The sequence below is a fragment of the Thermobia domestica genome, chromosome 15, assembly GCF_964235325.1.
Source record: "Thermobia domestica chromosome 15, izTheDome1.hap1.1, whole genome shotgun sequence".
Classification (NCBI taxonomy): Eukaryota; Metazoa; Arthropoda; class Insecta; order Zygentoma; family Lepismatidae; genus Thermobia; species Thermobia domestica.
This window is the reverse complement of record NC_137468.1, coordinates 190188246-190202254: the sequence shown is the minus strand read 5'-3', so window position 1 is coordinate 190202254 and position 14009 is coordinate 190188246. Positions and strand designations below refer to the sequence as shown.

Genomic DNA, 14009 nt, shown 5'->3' with positions numbered 1-14009 from the left:
ATACATTATCAGAAGATGACAGACAGGACTTCAAGGTGGCCACTCCAAAGGTGCAGGGAAATAGCAGGGAAATGGACAGAACCACGTCCAATCTATTTATCAGGAAATACCTTATTATTTGAAATATTTTCTAATGGCAGTAGCATAAGAGGCAGGTGCTCCATTCTGCTGGGACCATACACGACCGAGCAGTCCCCGATCTTGCAGATATGGAGTAAACCAATCACGTAACATGATAGATAACGCAAGGTGATTCACAGCACCGTTAAAGAAATATGGACCCACCAAGTGAGTTGCAGACATTGCGGCCCAGATCATGACATGTAGTGGTTTGTGTTCAAGTTCTTCATTTTTTTTAAACTCCAGAAATAAACGTTTCTTTTTTTTTTTTTTTTTTTTTCACTGCGATACATTGCACACTCATCTAAGAAAAACACTTTCCTCCTTGAAGGAAGGGTTGTGAAGACATCGAGCATTTGCCCACAAACTTGCTGACGTTTTTCGTATCACTATTACCCAATTCACTTACAAACGAAGGTTTAAATGTCTTAAAAACGAAATGTCTTTAACTGTTTTTGCGAACGTTCGACAGACACTGCAGCCTCCACACACGTTTCCAGTCGTGTTAGTGATGGTTCTGAGCGGGGCTTATCTTTTATGTAATCAGTTGCAAACTGCTTTTTCTCCCAATGTAAAATTTTTGGTTTTGGAGGGGAAGGTTTCTGAAACCTTAGAGTGGAATCATGCTGAATATATCTCATTGATTTCTCTGTATGGGGTCGTTCGTGAACCCACCTGCTTATTACGACCCTTTCTTCCATGGTGTAAGTGGACTCAGCCTTGATTTAGATGTATCTTAGCACCTGCAACCATAGAAAACAACAATTTATTAACATCTATGTAATGGGTTTATATGTATTTCAGCATCTACAACAATAAGAAACAACAATTCATTAACATCTATGTAATACATAGGGGGTAACGGGACTCTATGATCACTCTGTAGAACATAACTTATAAATCTAATTATCCAGATTATCTAGTTATCTAGAACTTATCAATCGAATTTTCTAGAACTCAATCCAATTTTCTAGTACTCATTAATCCAATTATCCGCATTATTTAGTTATCTAGAGCTCGTTGATTCAAAATTATATAGAACTCTTTAATCGGAATAAGTGGAGGACTGATTTCTCAATATGTGTACAGGCATTCGTTTAATTTTTACTGTAATGTTCTTTTTTATTTTTGTACTTTCAGTTTCTACAACACGTTGCCTTTCCAACTAATCTGGCTGGTTGGTGCATGTCCTTCGTGGTGTTACACTTTTCTGTGCGATTACTTGGAAGAACGAAAGAGAAGGAAAGAAGAGGAACTAGAGGAAGAAGAGGATGAGGATGAAGACGATGGTCAAAGGGAAAAGCGCGTGAGGCGTCGAAAAGTGTTTGAGTTTCCTGAGTTAGGTCCCAGTGCCAACGGAGGATGTTTCCTGGAAGCTGTCGATGCTCCGGAGAACGCGAATGAAAGATCTCAGGACTCCAAGGGGCCTTCTGTGGTGCCTCCCCCTGTGTCTGGGGGGCTGTGGACAGACGATGACCTAGCAGAACTTGTGCGACTTGTAAAGAAATATCCGGTGGGAACACTGCAACGGTGGGAGAAAGTAGCAGGTGCAATGAACCGCTCTGTGGCCGAAGTGACTTTCATGGCTCGGAAAGTGAAGGAAGATTGTTATCGTTTGAATAGTGCTTCGTCTCAGGATCGAACAGAAACTGAGGAAAACCCTGAAGAATATAAACCAAAGAAACTGAAAACTAAAGGTGGGAAACTGGGAAAAACTCTACAAAGTATGGAGAATGTTTCTGAGGAAGGTGCTAAAGAGAATAGTGAAAGTACAGAACATTTACAGTTACCTCGTGACACTTGGAGTCAGGCGCAGCAGAAAGCACTAGAACACGCACTAGCTCAGTTTCCAAAAGGTGTTCTTGATCGGTGGGATAGGATAGCCAATTGTGTTCCAGGGAAATCCAAGGTAAGATTTTTTGTTAGAGTAAATTAAGCAAAACTTAACATTGTCTCAGGTAATTTACCTCCCAAAATATCTGTTGATTAATTGAGTTTTTCACTCGATATCTAGCTCGCCGTTTCATAATGGTCCACAGATTTATGTCTGCTTTTTGTAAAGAAATTAACGTTGTTACTCACTGTGAACGTTCACACCATGTCGTGAAAGACACTGTAGGGAGTATCTACCTTTCATTTAAATGAAAAAATTACTGGCCGTAGCATATTTTATTACGTGTGCGGCTGTATTATGTACACTCATGTCCAAAATAATTGTCGCATATCTATAACTGCCTTATTGTAAGAATGTAATTTGATAATGATTTTGCAGGGTGCTTTTAATACTGATACTATGTGTATAATCGGGAATGTATATTTGTGGTAAATTTCATAGGAAAAGAATTATAAATACGAAAATTAGAATGAGTAAAACAAAATGTTGCAAAATGGACAAGAAAGTTTTCCTTTCGTTTTATTGTTCTTATTTATTGCTCTTTTAACATGAAATTTCCCACATAATGTCTTTGCCGATTATACACATACTAACATTATAAGAAATACCAGGCGAATTTGTTATCAAATTATATTCCTACAACAACTTATTTATAGACATGCGACAATAATTTTGGTCATGAGTGTACATATAATCATGTTTAGGTTGGAATCATATATAGATGTTGACACTACTAATACCAGTACGAGGATATGACATAGAACTACACCATAAAAAAAAAAAAAAAAAAAAAAAAAAAAAAAAGTGACCCAGAAAATTGGGTTCATGTACAAGACGGAATTTGGTTCAGACGAACAACTTTGTCAACGCAAGATTTACATAATGAGGAAGTTCAATATGTAAGTCAGACTATGTTTAGCACATAAAACGAATTCGCAGACAAAATTACATAATAATTCTTAATATTTTATAATAGATTTTTGACCTGAAATTATCTGAAGGAATCTTTTGCTTGTTTTGTTCATCATCTTTAAAAATTAAAGTTAAATTTGAAACCAAAGTACAAGAGAAATAAAAAGTTTATGACTGGTTGGTTACATTAGGTATAATTACTTTCAGTACGAACATACACCATATTTTTAACAAGGAAGAAGACCTTTTCTCTTTCTTTTTTTTCTTGTAAATATTAAGTAACTTCAGTTTGAGTCCGTTTTGGAAGAAACCTATCATTAAATATACCTAATATCATATCAATGAATGGGTAGTGTGTTACGTTTAAAAACGAAATACAGTTGAACCTTTTAATTAGGGTTTTTCTAATAACATACATCAGAGAATTATCGTGTCGTTGGCGTAATCAGAAGAAAAGAGAAAAAATAAGTCCAACGCCACGTTAATTTAAAAAGAAAAAGTTACGTCAATATCACAGTACTCCTGTCATGTATGCTGTTGGAAAAATTCCTAACTAAAGGGTTTAACTGTGTTTCATTTTTAAATGTGACACACTATCCAGTCATACTGATATTATATTTGGTGTATTTAATGGTAGATTTCTTTCAAAACCGATTCAAACTGAAGTTACACAATGTTTACAAGTAAAAAGAAAAAAGGGTTTCCTCCAACTTAAAAATATGTCGTACGTTCGAACTAGAAGTAACTACTGTATATTTAATTTAGAATTCAAAAACTTTCTTTTCATGTATAGATAACACTTTACTCACATATTGGAATTCCAGATCTGGTGAAACAGTCAGCTTTGCACATGTGTAAAGTCTAATGAACCAATTTGATAATCATTTTCATTTCCTTATTAACTTGGGTCACGAATCTCTGGATTAGTTTGACGCATCTTTACACACTACCCTATCCTGAGCTAAACGCTTAATTTGCTTGGGATTTTTCTTCCGCATGTCTTTTATTATTTGGTTTGTTTATTTTAGTCATAGTCTTATTTTCTTCCATCTGCTATTACTTCCATAGTCAATAGTAGTCTTTCTAAGTCTCAGACATTGTTTTTAGTAGATCTTGTTTTTAGAAACCGTTTCTAGTAAATATCTTTATTCTCTACTATTTTCGGCACTCATTCTCTCGATACTTATCTAACTTTGATCGTTCCTCAAAAGCACCTCAAAGGCTTCTATTCTTGTCATCTTTTTAAAGTTCATGACTTACACTAGGGATGCCAAAAATTTTCGGATCCGGATATCCCGGACCCAATGAGATCGGGATCTTGCCGGGTCCGGACCTAGATCCGGATCTCGGATCTGGATTCGAAATTCGAATCTCGAATCTGGGTCCTGATCTAGGATCTGGATCCGTAATTCGAATTTTGAATCTGGGTCCGAAATTCGGATCTGGATCCGAAATCCAAATCTCAGATCTTGATTCGTATCCAAACCTACATCTAAAACTGTGATAACAAACTTGAATATCTAAAATTTGTCAAAACTTTTTTCCAGATTCACTGATTTAGTAGGATACTATGCTTTTCAGTGCTTCCGTAATACCTTTTGCTGCCTTTATTCTTTATTTTAACCTTGCAGTATTTATATATTGCACTTTATGTGGTAGTGTCTTTAGTAAAATGCTTCCAAGTTTTGACTGCTTCCCATTTTAGCCAACTTAATCTGAAAGAACTGATATAAATGGTATCAAATTCTTCTGTTCAGCTCCTCTTTAAAACTTAATGTTATTTTCACATTGAAAACAATTATTTTATTTTTAGAAAATAAACTTCACTATTGTCTCACATGCGAATGAAAGATCTCTTATATAATGCCCTTCCAATGGCAGGAATACTAGACAGATCAAACATTGTTATTGTAGTTTCTGATTCACTGGAACTCCAACCATCAACAGATTTAATAATGAATGTCTTAACTTCGAAGATACAAGTTGGTACGCTACCTGCAGTCCCACAGACCTTCTTCGAAGGTACGCTAGTTTAGTTGGTGTGCCCATTTCTCAAAATGAACGTATTGTTTATAAGTTTCTTGTTATCACATTTACCCTTGATAACAGCCTTCGTCTTTTCAAAGTTGTCTTTAATTTTGGAACCGTCAGAAATTATAAGGAGCTAAGTTGGATGGTTAAGTAGAATCTAGTTCGTTTTCTCTTCTTTCTTTCTTTTTTTTCTTTCTTTTTCTTTTCTTTTCTTTTCTTTTCTTTTTTTTCTTTTTTTTTTTAACTCCTGACGTTGTCATTAATTTTCACACCAAAGTTTACATAGAGATGATGTTGGTTTCCCAGTAGTTTACTACCTAAATTATCGCTCTGTATTGGGTTGAGATTTATAGCCTATTGGCTAAAACGTGTACACATACATAATTATATTTAGAGATAAAATTTGGCTCATTTTGTATAATTTGTAAAACGTAATAAATAGTTATTACGTCTGAAATGTACTCTAATTGTATTAAACTGTTTAAATTGTATCTTGTTTTCTTCATCGGTAGCTCAGGGTAGCTCTTGTCACTTCTCAGAATGGCCAGATTTCGTATTTTCCCTGAATTTGATTTTGTTTCTGGTACTTTATTCGTTTTATTTTCCCCGTGAAACGATTTCTTTAGTTTATACAGAGTATCTATCGGTAACGAAAGTCACAAATGTCACGAAAAAGTTACGAAATCAGGAAACGGTCATGAAAGTCACGAAATTTAGCTTTTGGGTCACGATTTTTTTTTTTTTTTTTTAATTACAAATGTAAATACAGAATGGAAAATTTTCTTCTATAAAACGTGAAAATTTACCACGTCGAAGTGTCTCTGGTCGACTTTAGATGCTATCAAATCGCAAGCAAACCACGCTTCTATCGCATGGATGAAAATTCGGCCTAATTCGCACCCAAATTCGCTCTTGGGAGTGTTATGAAATTTTGTGATTTGGTAAAGAAAAGGCCACAAAAAAGTCACGAAATTTCATTTTGCAATGTTAGTAGACACCCTGATTTATATAAAAGAAATGATAGTGTTGCGTACTTGTATAATTAAGTAATTAGAAGAACTAATTTCTTATACCCACTTTTAACAACGCAACTCAATCATGTAATTAATCTATTCAAAGAAAAAGTGAAACAAGATACCTTTTATCTCCTGTCTAACAGGCACGTGAACGTTATGTTTAAGAAATACTTTGTTTTAGCATCTTAGCCTTTCTTTGTCAACACAGTCGGAATCATATCGCAGTTTCTATCTACTATGAACTAATAAAAGCAGAACTCCAAGTAATTATGAATTTTGATACGTCCTGCAAGGATTTTTTGAAGGTATAAAAATTATGTGGAACAGTTAAGGAATGCCCAGTCTTCATTTAAGTACAATCAAAGGCAATCATGATGTGTAATGTACCTAGTCTTATCGTAAAAACTGTCCCAACTTTTGAAGTTGACAGTACTTCCGCCTCTACAAGCGAACAGAGTCAAGAGCGGTATCGTGAAGCATGAGTCATTACTGGATGAGCTGAAGAAGTGTGAAAGTGTCTTTTGTAAGTGTTCAAGATCGGATAGGACAGTATGAAAATCACCAGGCGAGATTTTCAAAATGCTCCAGAAGCTGAAAATTAGTAAAACATTAGTTTCCTGCATTATCCAGTACTTTATTGAGACTGGAGCTATAAAATATCGCCCGTGACAAGGAAGATCACGCACAGTATGAACACCGGAACTTGTAAAAAGCAGTGACGGTACCTCGTCTGGAGCAATCCAGTAAGAAGACGGTCAGTTATGGCTCGTGAGCTAAAGCTATCGAAACTCTCTATGTCTTGCACGTTAAGCAGTGATCTGGGGCTCCATGCTTATAAACAACGCAAAGGACATCGCCTGACAAATGAACAGAAGCGCTAGAGGGTCCTAAAAGCAAAGGGCTTACTTAGGCGTTACGCAGCGAATGGGTACCGTCGAATTCTTTTCACTGATGAAAAGATTTTCAGTGTTGAGGGGACTCAATGCCTAAAATGACACGATATATGCCACATCCTCTAGAGAAGCTGATGAAAAGGCTCGAAGGATCCAGAGGGATCAGCATCCTGCCTCAGTCATGGTGTGGTGGGATGTGAGCTACAAGGCCACAACGGAGTTCCATTTTTTTAAAAAGGGAGTCAAAACGTCAGCCAAAGTGTACCAACAGACAGTGCTTGAGAGACTAGTCAAGAATCTTACCAACACCCTCTTTCGTAGACAACTGGAACGTCCAGCAGGACTCAGCCCCAGCACACAAGGCACGTACAACCCAGCAGTGACTGGAGGCAAATGTTCCAGACTTCATTTCCACTTCAGATTGGCTTTCTGCAAGTCCGAACGTAAACTCTTTGGACCACAAATTGTGGTCCAAGGTACAGAAGATGTCTTGCAAGAAGAGCCAACCTAATATTGAAAGTAAAGTGGTCTCTTCGGAAGGTAGCTGCTGATTTTCCAGTTGATGTATTGCGTAATGCAATTGATGAGTGGCCACAAAGGTGCATGCTAATGGTGGCCATTTTTGAATAATTGTTTGTGATTTTAATTCATAATGTATCCATATAACTCATGTTATTAGGATCAATTTGTGTCAGTATACTTAAAACTTTGGAACGGTATTCATGGTATGACTGGGTAAAAAGTTTAGCGTCCTTTTCAGCACCGAGGCTGTATAACACAAGGACCTGCACTTAACATAGGATCGGAACCACTTAATATTCCACCAGAAATTGTAATATATTTCTTGTGTTTAAGGTGTGATTATTTCTAACGAAACTGTCCTAGTTTTCAATTAAAATTGTTTTACGGTACTATATGTTTGGTATATTTAAATTCTGAATATTGCCTATCTTCTTTTTTTCTCCCTAAAGATCGTTAAATCATCTTTCTCTCTCAGAAAAATCAGGCAACGCTATCTTAGACCTTTCTTACTTGACGAGCTAAACAATGATTAGGTTAAATCTGTTTGTAATCACTTTGTTGTTTAATGATTGCTAAGAACTAACCGAATGCCCGTTCTTCGCTCGGGGAGAATAGTTTCATTTTGGACATAAAGAGTACCAAAACTGTCACTAATCAACTTAGGAACTCCAAAAACTATGCATTTGACACTAATAGCGGTCATTTCCCCTTTCTCCCCCTACTTCCGGTCTGAATTGGGATCTCGTATCGGTAGTGTCACCATTTGTCTCAGAGACCCCGAAAACTACGAATGCAACACTAATTTCGGTTATTTTCGATCACTTTTATATATATCTTCCCCTCCCTCAAGTTGCGCGGCTGAATTTAGATTTAAACGGCATCGGAAGTGTCACTGTTTGTCTCAATGACCCCGAAAACTATTTTTATTTCCTCCCTTCCCCTCCCCTAAGTTACACCGTCAAATTAAAACGATAAAAACAATCGTAGTCCCAAACCTCATCTATGTTGGAAATTTGATCGAGATCGGTCGGGTTGTTCAAGAGTTGTTAAGTCACAAACATAGTCACTTTCTATTTTATATATATAGATTTTAAACTTACCAGTGTTGAACTGAGCACGCGCGAGACGTACAAAATGTTCTGAGAAGTGACAAGAGTTAGCCTGAGAAGCGATGAAGGCGACAGTGATTTCTGAAACAATTTAATACAATTACAGTACAATGTAGACGCAGTAAGCTGTTATTAGTTTTTTTATAAATGAGGCGCTTCCGGTAGTAAGGGCAAACCCCATATCAAGTTTTTTCTCTAATTTAGCCATAATAATAATAATAATAATAATAGAAATTTCATGAACAATAATAATAACTAACTAATAAAAGAACGTTTTGTTGAATTCGCGCTTATCAAAAAAGTTTAAAATGAATTTTTCTCAAAACAAGCATTTGAGTTCTACCCGGAGTGCCTCAAATGTAGAAACATAATTATTAATGAGTGATTCTAACTCAATCATTATACAGAATGAGGAAAGAAAAATGTTAACATTAAATGGGGGTTTACTCACATGAAATATGAAATTACAAGGCAGGGATTTGATTACAGGGTTTCAATTTGACACCTATCCCGCTCAATGCGCTTATGGAGTCTGCCCATTGCTCATTGTATGGCCCTCTTGGCCATTTGGGCAGGGATAGCAGCGATGATCTGAGTGATGCGGTGCTTCAGGTCGTCCAAGTTACTGGATTTGCTGGAATAGACACGATCTTTGAGAATTGTATTTGTTCATACGACCGCTGATGTGGAATGTTGCTTCGTCAGAAAACATGAACAGAATGTCTGGCTCGATGCGCACCGTTTTCAAGATAATTTGTGCATCATTCACACGTGCTTGCTTGTCCACGTTTGTGAGATGCTGCACAATCTGCAAGTGGTATGGCTTCATTCCTAAATCACGGTGTAAAATTCTAACCACTGATCTTTGAGAAATGTTAGTCTCTAGAGAAAGTCTGCGGAAGGAGTTGGTTGGGCTGGCTACCATCGCTCCCTGGATGAGGATAATATTCTCTTCAGTTCGGACAAATCTCTTTCTGTCACTGTTTCCCTTGCAATCGTCTTGAGCGGACCCCGTCCGTACAAACTTCTCGTAGATCCTACCAAATATCAGGCGCGAAGGTGCATCGTGTCCGGTCCAGGCCGTGAATTTTTCTTGTACGATGCTTGGGGACTGGGAAACCTCTATCCAGGCAATTATTTTCCGTCGTTCCTCAATGGAATATCAACACCACATGGTTTAATCTGCAAAACAAAAACAATAAACAATAAGAACACCTATTTAATGTTAACATCTTTTTGCCTCATCCTGTACATTCGACACTGTGTGTCCTGTTTGGAAGTTAAATTATCGTTTCTCGTATACAGAGTGATTCTTTTAAAAATCACGGATTTCATTTGGGTCTAGAAATTTAAACTGATATCCGATTTTCATGCGGTTTGTGGCAAATGATCAAGTAAGGATGGGATATTTATGGGACTATGTTTACTGGTTAAATTCATCCGGGCTAATATCGACCACGCCTAAAAAAAAAAAAAAAAAAAAAAAAAAAAAAAAAAAAAAAACAGCAAATATTCACCAGTGTACCTTGCAATTGGAATGAGATTTCGGATTTTTGAAGCGAAATTGCAAAATACAAATTAAGTGTTAGCGGTAACACCAAAATTCCCATAATGAATAGCTACAGCCGATTTCTTGCGACAAACAACGGAGAGATTTCTTGGGCGACCTAAGGAATCGATAAATGACATTTTTTTACAAGATCTGCTTACAGGGTCCGATGCTTTCCTGTCTCACTCAGAAGCGATCCTCTTTCTTCCAATTTATTCACTAGCGACCGTAGGTATATTATGTTACTATCTGGGGCAAAACGTGAGGCAAATTTGTTTCTAAATGACCTTCGCGAAGCAACAACATATTCCGTTTACCAAACACTTTTAACGATAAACTTATGTTGCTCCAAAAAGTGCACTATTCCCATTGTGTCCTGATTATACTCACACAGTAGCACAGAATTGTACACCGCAATTCCCAATACAACGGCCCAGTTTCCTATTTCTTATTCTTATTGAGCTTGGCGAGGTTTCCATGTACGAAGAAAACTCAAATCTTCACACAGCACCGCACTGGATTCCAATTGTAAGGTACACTGGCGAATATTTGCGGTTTTTCTTGAGGCGTGGCCGATATTACCCTGGAATTACTGAATTTAAACCAGTAAACATGGTCCCACAAATCTCCCATCTTCCCTTGATCATTTGCCGCAAACCGCATTAAAATCGGACTTCTGTTAGAAATTCTAGACCCAAATGAAATCCGTGAGTTTTGAAAAAATCACCCTGTATTATATGTTGTTACTTCATAAGACAAATATTTTTACATGATTATATTTGTTTATTTATTTTCCTTTTTCATTTTAACAGGAAGAATGTATTTTGCGTTACAAAGAGTTGGTAGCGCTAGTGAAGAAGAAGAAAGAGAGTGAGCAGTCTTCCTCTTCCCCTCCGGCTTCCGTTCCTCCAGCAGAAGCCTCCAGCTCTTCTTGATCAACTGTTTTCCTATTGTCTACTCATTTCCTGTGATCAGACACCAGAATACTTTTGTTTGTACGGTCTCAGTGCGTGAGTTGTGCTTGGTATCAAGTGAAAATAAGAGAATACAATGCACAAAGTTGTACAGCCTGTTAGGTGAAGTTGTCGAATAGTTAATTTTAGTAAGATTATTGCAGTGTTTTCGGATTAATATCCATGGAATGATTTTGTTTTTTGTGCTTAATTGTTAAGTATGTCTGATACAGAGAAATTTGAACAAAATGTCAGTATGAAGGAACTTTTACAATTGTAAGACAAATATAATAATTATTTTATTTATTTAATTAAAAAAAATCAATGGGCAAGACAGATTGAGGCCACACAATTACCTCCATTATCTGTTTACCTCGTCGAAAAATTTTCATGTCTTTATTTTACCAATTCTAACTCTGCAAAGCTGATAATCTTTTGTTATAATAGAGGAAGACTTACTGATAAGCGAGCGTGCTAGATCGTAATGGCGATTCTGCTTATTTGTTATTCTTCTGTTTCACCAAGAAAATGGCCGTATTGAATATTAACACTTTGGGTGCTAGCCTCCGATATATAAATTGTGAATGAATTCCTAAATCTATTTGTTACTACTAGGCGCATTTAGAAAGTAGCTTACCCACGCGTCCCGTAGCTAGGAAACCTATGTTGCGCGAAGCGACTGTGTGCACATGAAAGAATAAGGTCCTAGCTTGGCGCATGCGTCAGTGGAATTTCCCTAGTGCTCTCAGTAACGTTGTGACAGTGGTTCCTATTCCAGCTCCCGCCGCGTTTGAAGTGCGAGCAGTGATAAAGTTATAGAATGCACAGGTCATAACTCCGATTGAAATTCATCGTCAGCTGTGCCAGGTCTATGAACCTAACGTCACAAGCAAGCAGTTCCCGCTCCTTATTGCACACCATTGTCATGGAGCGCCTGTTGTTGAAGAAGTCGTGTACCAGGTGGATACTGAAGCAACTGACTCCAGAACACAAAGCAAGGCGCATAGAGTCAGCACTGATTGTTTTGCAACGATTAAGCTGACGATGGATTTCAATCGGCGCTGTACCCTGTGCATTCAAAAACTTTATCACTGTTCGCACTTCACACGCAGCGGGAGCTGGAATATTAACGTCCATCTTTAACCACTGCCACGATGCTACTGAGAGCACTAGGGAAGTTTCGCTTGCGCATGTGCTAAGCTAGGATCTTACTCTCTCACGTGCACGCAGTCGCTTCACGCAAAATACGGTTTCCTAGCTATGGGACGCGTGGGAAACTTACTTTCTGGACGCGCCTCGTACTTCTTTAAAATATAGTTGTAACAACGGCAATGAAATTAGAATTATGTTAATCACAGATTCCTTCAATTTACAATCGCTGACTGGTTGCCTTAAAGCATAAATTAGAAAGTAACGTTATACTGCTTGCAAGTACAGTAGAGCGATGATTATCCGAGTTAACCTCGGATGATACAGACTTCCTGCAAAACGAAGAGGAGTACTGAAGTGAGTACTGAGGAGTACAGTGGTGAAGGCGTGAGATACAGTGTAATAACTAAATAGGCCTATATTAATTACTGTACAGTACATTCATTCGTTCAGACTCGAATAATCGTGACTCGTATAAATTTATAATAATCGTATAAATTTCTTAAGATTTTCTTAATACAAATAAAAAAATACCAAACGTAATATAACAACCAGGGAGATGCCTCACCCCGCTAGAAAATTTTCTTCGGGCACCCATGTCTCTGCTGTATTAGATTTTCCTCTTTAAGTTAATGTAACGTGATCAACTTTCTCACAATTTTAAGGCTGTATCACAATATGTAATCATATGTATTAAATAGTGTGCAGGTAGATAATGTCCAGATACTTACCATGACAAATTGGCAAATGCGCTAAGTTCTAAAATTATATGTAATTGCCGTTAAAAGTCTCATATGTTTCGAAGAACTTAATTCCAACTGAAGTATTGGGGCCAAAAATCTTGATAAATAAAAAATAAATTCCCTTACAACTTTTGAAATTGGCAGATCGAAATTGAAATGTTCGAATAAGTAGAGTGACTCATTTTGTGTTATTATGAGTTTTTCCTAAACGAGTGATTTTCTTCTATCCTGATTCAGCTGATACTTTGTTTCTCTCTGCAAAATCAGGTGAAAAACAGCATATTGAAGGAATGTAACAGACATATAACTTGAAATTATGCATTTTGTTGTTTTAAGGCCGTAGTTGAAACTTTGAGTAGCATGTAATACTGACGGGTAGTGTTTGTACTACTTGTTGATTTGTTTTCATTGGCGCAACTAAGTGAATGGCATTGAATTGGTTAGGAATGTAAGATTTGTCACTTTTTCATCATCATTATTGTTGTTGTTATTGCCACTATCGTATCTCTGTTTTCTGATGTATTTTCGTTAATTATACGATAATGCAAACAGTATATTTGTTAATATGTGTTTTAATTCTAAGTTATTTTATCAAATGTGCTGTACATAGGTTTTAAGGCTACAAGAAATATACACATGATTATTTTTATATAAAAGGTGATAAAATTTTGTTCTTATTTCATTCCCATCAGTAACGCAGATAAATGCTGACCTCTTCCTGAACAAAACCGAAAATTGAGCTCCTGAAGTATGCATAATGTATAGTGAGGTATGATCGAAAAAGGTTTACAGAGCATAAAACATTTGTGTTATTCACTGTAACTTAACGAAAATTTACTTGTACATTAATAACATGTCCGTCTTGGTGCTTTGAAGTAGGGATGGCCACATTTTTTTCGAAAAATGAATTTTTCAAAAACGAAAATTTTTTCGAAAAACGAAAAACTAAAATTTTTTCGAAAAACGAAAAGTTTTTCGAAAACGGAAAACGAAAACTGCCAAGAAACGGAAAACGGATAACTTTCGTAAAACAAACTAAATTCAATTTCATTTGTTGGTACTTCCAAACTACAGTATACTATGCATACGTATAGGAAGTCTTATAAAACGGCTATGTT

The 14009-nt window shown here is 36.7% G+C and overlaps 1 protein-coding gene across 1 annotated transcript in view; it reads left to right on the top strand.

Moving 5' to 3' along the window:
* The window catches only part of LOC145671417 (dnaJ homolog subfamily C member 1), a 43384-nt gene extending 29837 nt beyond the window's left edge, over positions 1-13547 (top strand). Inside the window, exons 5-6 of the mRNA XM_081740589.1 lie at positions 1261-2029; positions 10859-13547. Of these exons, the coding sequence (XP_081596715.1) occupies positions 1261-2029; positions 10859-10981 (892 nt within the window). The 3' untranslated portion in view covers positions 10982-13547. The remainder of the gene's footprint in view (positions 1-1260; positions 2030-10858) is intronic.
* The last annotated feature ends 462 nt before the right edge of the window (positions 13548-14009 follow it).